This window comes from Scyliorhinus canicula, chromosome 28, assembly GCF_902713615.1.
Source record: "Scyliorhinus canicula chromosome 28, sScyCan1.1, whole genome shotgun sequence".
In the NCBI taxonomy this organism is placed as follows: Eukaryota; Metazoa; Chordata; class Chondrichthyes; order Carcharhiniformes; family Scyliorhinidae; genus Scyliorhinus; species Scyliorhinus canicula.
Genome location: NC_052173.1, coordinates 11741147 through 11743337, shown reverse-complemented (window position 1 = coordinate 11743337; position 2191 = coordinate 11741147). Strand labels below are relative to the sequence as shown.

The 2191-nt window shown below is 48.6% G+C and overlaps 1 protein-coding gene across 2 annotated transcripts in view; it reads right to left on the bottom strand.

Moving 5' to 3' along the window:
• Positions 1 to 1917, bottom strand: part of LOC119958118 (TRAF family member-associated NF-kappa-B activator-like) — a 23374-nt gene extending 21457 nt beyond the window's left edge. The window contains exon 1 of one of the 2 annotated variants that reach the window (XM_038786364.1): positions 1890 to 1917. In XM_038786364.1, the coding sequence (XP_038642292.1) occupies positions 1890 to 1906 (17 nt within the window). In that variant the 5' untranslated portion in view covers positions 1907 to 1917. Of the gene's footprint in view, positions 1 to 1793 lie in introns of both variants that reach the window. The other variant, XM_038786365.1, reaches the window with a different exon arrangement.
• Between the last annotated feature and the right edge of the window lie 274 nt (positions 1918 to 2191).

The window sequence follows — 2191 nt, the reverse complement described above, 5'->3', positions numbered from 1 at the left end:
CCCCTCCTCTCCCCCCTCCTCCCCCCTCCTCTCTCCCCCTCCCCTCTCCCCCCTCCCCTCCCCCCTCCCTCCTCTCCCCCCTCCTCCCCCTCCTCTCCCCCCCTCCTCTCCCCCTCCCCTCCCCCCCTCCCCCTCCTCCTCTCCCTCTCAGCGCCGGTACCCGTCCCCTCTCTCTCTCTCAACGCGCCACTTCCGCAGCGGGTGAAACTGACGCGTATCGCGTCAGTCCGCTGCTGGCCCTTTCGGGAACGGAGATTAACGGCTTAAAAGAAGGCCCGGACGCCGGAGTCATCCGCACCGCTTTTTCCCGCCGGAAATGGGCGTCACGCAGGTCTTCGGAGAATTTCGCCCATGATCAGAATTTCCTGTATTTTTGAGGGGGAATGGGGTAGATAAGTTAGAAATGTCCAGAAATTCTAGTCCCATTGGGTTAACGAGTGGGTCCCAATATGAAACAACACATAGAAACAGCAATAGAAATATACTAGTATGCTCTTTTCAACATCCACCATTGTAAATTGTTTTCTTTTGTAAAAGAAACGTTCCTTCTGAGATTATTAAAGCCATATAATGAGGTGGCACCGTGCATTTGTCCAAGTTAGCTGTCCCACTGTGTGGGTAGAGAGAGGAGAAACTGGTGACTAAATTCCCCCTTCCACTCTGGTTTCATAGAATCCTAGAATGGTTAAAGCACAGAAGAGACCATTTGGCTCTGTGTCCATGCCGACTTTCTTTTTTAAAAACTAAATTTAAAGGCCCAATTCTTTTTTCCCCCCCAATTTAGCGTGGCAAATCCACCTACCCTGTGCATCTTTGGGTTGTGGGGGTGAGACCTACGTAAACACAGGGAGAATGTGCAAACTCCACACGGACAGTGACCCGAGGTCGAGATGGACCCCGGGTCCTCAGCGCCGTGAGGCAGCAGTACTAACCACTGTGCCACCGTGCTGCCCCTATGCCAACCTTTTGCAAGAGAAACTCACCAAGTCACAATCCCCATCTTTTCAAACAATTCTCTTTTGAAGGACTGTGAATCTGCCGCCACTCCACCTTCAGGCAGATAGAACATAGAACATAGAACAGTACAGCACAGAACAGGCCCTTCGGCCCTCAATGTTGTGCCGAGCCATGATCACCCTACTCAAACCCACGTATCCACCCTATACCCGTAACCCAACAACCCCCCCTTAACCTTACTTTTATTAGGCCACTACGGGCAATTTAGCATGGCCAATCCACCTAACCGGCACATCTTTGGACTGTGGGAGGAAACCGGAGCACCCGGAGGAAACCCCACGCACACAGGGGGAGGACGTGCAGACTCCACACAGACAGTGACCCAGCCGGGAATCGAACCTGGGACCCTGGAGCTGTGAAGCATTTATGCTAACCACCATGCTACCCTGCTGCCCTTAACCATCTTAACAAAAGATCTTAACCATTTGCTATGTGAACAAATTTTCCCTCACGGAGCAGTTGTCAATCACCTGGAATCAGTGCTGTCTGGTTCTCAGTCCTTCCTGCAATGGCACCAGTATCTCCCGATCTACTCTGTCCAGACCTCTCATGATGCTGAAAGTCACTTTTAAATCTGATCTTAATCTTCTCTCAGAGAACAGCCCCAGCTTCTCACATTGATCTACGTAACAGCAAAATTGGTGGTGATCTAAATCTGATTTGCTTATTAATGAGCTCTTTGTTCTCATCATACCCAGCTCTAATAGTATTTGGATCATCAACAAAAATAATTAAATTATGATTCACAGTAAAATAACAACAAAACTGGCTCTTACATTTCTCATTCCCAAACGTTCATGAATTCAAAGTCATCGCTGAGCAAGTGTTAACAAACAAAAAGCACGCTGGTGTACTGATCTTCACAAACTTACTGGGTTTCCCTTGCCATCTCCTCGGTGGCGATGATCAGATGAAACTCTCTGTCTTCACGCCAGCTCCCTGTCCAATGTGTCAATTTCACGTCATTCAGAATCTTTATTAGCAACACACATGCTGACTTCTGGTTTCAGTGGGACTTTCCCGGCAGTTGGGTCAGACAACGGTAAAGTCAGTGAAACAGGAAACATTGAAGTCTGTTCTCTTTCATTTTCAAGTCACCTTTTTTCCCCTAACCTCTCTTTTTCTCAATGTCTTACTTTTCCCCAAAGCTTCTTCATTTCAAACATTCACTGGA